Genomic DNA, 2,674 nt, shown 5'->3' with positions numbered 1-2,674 from the left:
CCCTGTTCTGTATCTTACTATGTGGATCAAAATTCAAGTAAAGACTGTTGTATGGAGGCTCTGTTGTGAAACTAAAGTCTGTTCTGAGAACTAGCCTTACAAGCTTCAGGCATAGCAAATAGCTCCTCTGTCCCCAGAACACACAATCCTGGTATGTTTTGTTGAACCTGTATCTAGACCTCTTCTTATGATTCTTTCCTGCAAGACCCACATGATTCTTCATTTCACTTTTCATGTAAATTCTTTATGGGTGTATTTCCATGGAGGAAAACACTTATACTGAGTCACTGCTAGCAATGCAGGTGTCTGGTGATCTAAAAGAGACTTGAGTAAGAGCTCATTTATCCATGTTTGTTATTCTGGCCCCTAAGCCAGACCTTGGGGTGTGAATCCTAGTGCACTTTTCACTGCAGGATATACATGGAAGTAGGCGTGAACCATAGTCCTTCTAGGACACTGTCCTTTTCACAATCATAAACTCTGGGTTGTAATTAAAGCCGCTGTTTTACTTGTGCGATGGAAATAGCATCTTTCTGTACACACACAAAGTAATACAAAACAACCATGAGACAACAACAACAACCCAAGAAAACCAATTAAATTTTACATGGGGGTGTTTTTTTGTCCTAGCCAATGTAACAGTATGGAGTAAAACATTTCCAGCTAAAACTGATCCCCTGAAGTGGGCATATGTGCCGAGGCAGAATTTTCTGTTTGCAAATAAACAAAAGAGCCTATCGAAAAATAAACACCATGCAATCTATTGATTTATTTTGGTCACTGTGGTCCTTTTTTGTTGTTGTTTCTTTGTCCCATGTAATGTTAATGTATTGAGATTAAAAATGCTCTGTGCCTTGTTCAAACACAAAGGAAGCAGACTTAAATGCCCTTCTGACAAACAGAAACCCCTGGAGAAGCCCATTTGCTTGGGGTGTGTGTGTGTGTGCTGTGGTCAGCTGTGCATGCTGCATGGTTTGTATATTGCAGTGAATGCCTCCCTATGTGTCAAAGACACACAATACACATAACTTTGGAGGAGACAGACTGTAAGTGTGTGTGTGTGTGTGTGTGTGTGTGTGTGTCTTTGGTCAAGTACAGTTGACAAGCAAGACTCCCACCATAAATCTGAACTCTGCTGAGCACTTTAAATAAGGAACACTGGGCAGAGACGAAGTACAAATGGAAAGACTGTTGGCACACACTGACATTCAAATAATTCATGCAGACTTTCTTCCTTCTTCCTGTGCAAGCCGTAAGTAGAAAGTCAGGTGTCTCCTCTCACCTTCCTCGCCCCTTCCTCATTCTTAATAGTGCAGATTGCTTTGAACAAGACTATCATTTCCATGATTATCCCAAATGCTGCATTTCAGAGTGCATTGAAAGTCATATCTTTGTTTCCAGGGAACAGAAGAAAGACTGGCAGACTGCTAGAAAATTCTATGGCACAGACTAAATAAGTAACTGATGCTACCATGGACTCCAATTCCAGTGCAGGGAATGTCACCAGCTCTGGCTTGAGCGACCTTTTCCTCCTTTATAGCAAGAACGTGTTTGCTGTCCTCTATGTCCTCTTCTTCCTCCTGGGCATGCCTGGAAATGGCTTGCTGCTCTGGATCCTTTTCCGAGGTCTCCAAAGAAAGAGTGGCAGCCACATCTCACGCCTGACGGAGCCCCTCTTCCTCAACATTGTGGTCCTGGACCTCCTCTTCCTCCTCTACAATGCCCCTGTGATGTTTGGCAACATCCTTTTCAGGGACTGGCGCCTGGGCCGCCTGCTGTGCGTCACCAACCACAGCTTCTCCATGTGGGTCTCCTTTGCTGCCTTCTACAGCATGCTGGCCATCGCGCTGCTTCGCTATACGGCGATCCTCCACCCCATGAGAGTGATGCCCATCTCCCAAAAGCAGATAGTTATCGCTTGCGGGCTCATCTGGGTGACCTGCCTTATATTCTCCACTCCGCTCTGGATTAATTATGAGATCATTCACGTGGAGGGGCAGACGTACTGCGTGAACCAAATGGCAAGCAAGGAAGTTAACCTTTATCTGCAGCTCCTGGGAGGGGTGGGCTTCCTGCCTCCCACATTGCTGATGGTTTTCTGCTACTTGAGGATCATCTGTACCCTCAAGGTTAGGAGGGGGCTCTCTATGCACACAGCCTCCAGCCTGCAAGTGAACTGGCGAGCTTCAGTGATGGCTTTGGTCACCATGGTGACCCTGGTGGTCATGTGGCTCCCCTATTGGCTGGTGATTTTCTTTATCAAGTACGACCAGTTGCTAACCACAGCCCCTATGTACTTGGCTTATCACCTGACTTCTCTCCTGGCCTTTGCCAACCGCTGCATTAACCCCATGATCTGCTTCTGCCTTTCTTTCCAGTTCCAGGCCAGGCTGAGGAACCTCTTTAGGAGGGTAGGAAAGGAATTCGTCAAGTAGGTCCTATCCATTTGGGTAAGATAGAAGTGTTAGGTAGCATGTGACTAAGGTGTACAATACTGTCAGGGGCTCAGGAGCAGAGGCACAGGGAAGAGAGGAGATGGAGAGCGAAGGGGAAGAATCCGAGGGGAGCGTAGGAGAAGAGGACAGTGGACCGAGGGATTCCATGAGCCTCTCCAGCGAATCGGAAGATTCACAGAAGGGGGCGCCAGTGGCCAGGGGTAGGGGTTCCCAAGGGG

General features: G+C 46.7%; 1 protein-coding gene across 1 annotated transcript; it reads left to right on the top strand.

Annotated features, from left to right (window-relative positions):
* Window positions 1-1,472: 1,472 nt before the first annotated feature.
* On the top strand, window positions 1,473-2,435 carry LOC307218442 (galanin receptor type 3-like; the record flags this gene model as incomplete). The annotated part of the gene is made up of 1 exon (XM_079980702.1): window positions 1,473-2,435. The coding sequence occupies one exon, from the start codon at window positions 1,473-1,475 to the stop codon at window positions 2,433-2,435; it is 963 nt and encodes a 320-aa protein (XP_079836828.1).
* Between the last annotated feature and the right edge of the window lie 239 nt (window positions 2,436-2,674).

Source organism: Podarcis cretensis, assembly GCF_951804945.1.
Source record: "Podarcis cretensis genome assembly, chromosome: 6".
Taxonomy (NCBI): Eukaryota; Metazoa; Chordata; class Lepidosauria; order Squamata; family Lacertidae; genus Podarcis; species Podarcis cretensis.
This window is presented reverse-complemented; position numbering and strand designations above follow the sequence as displayed.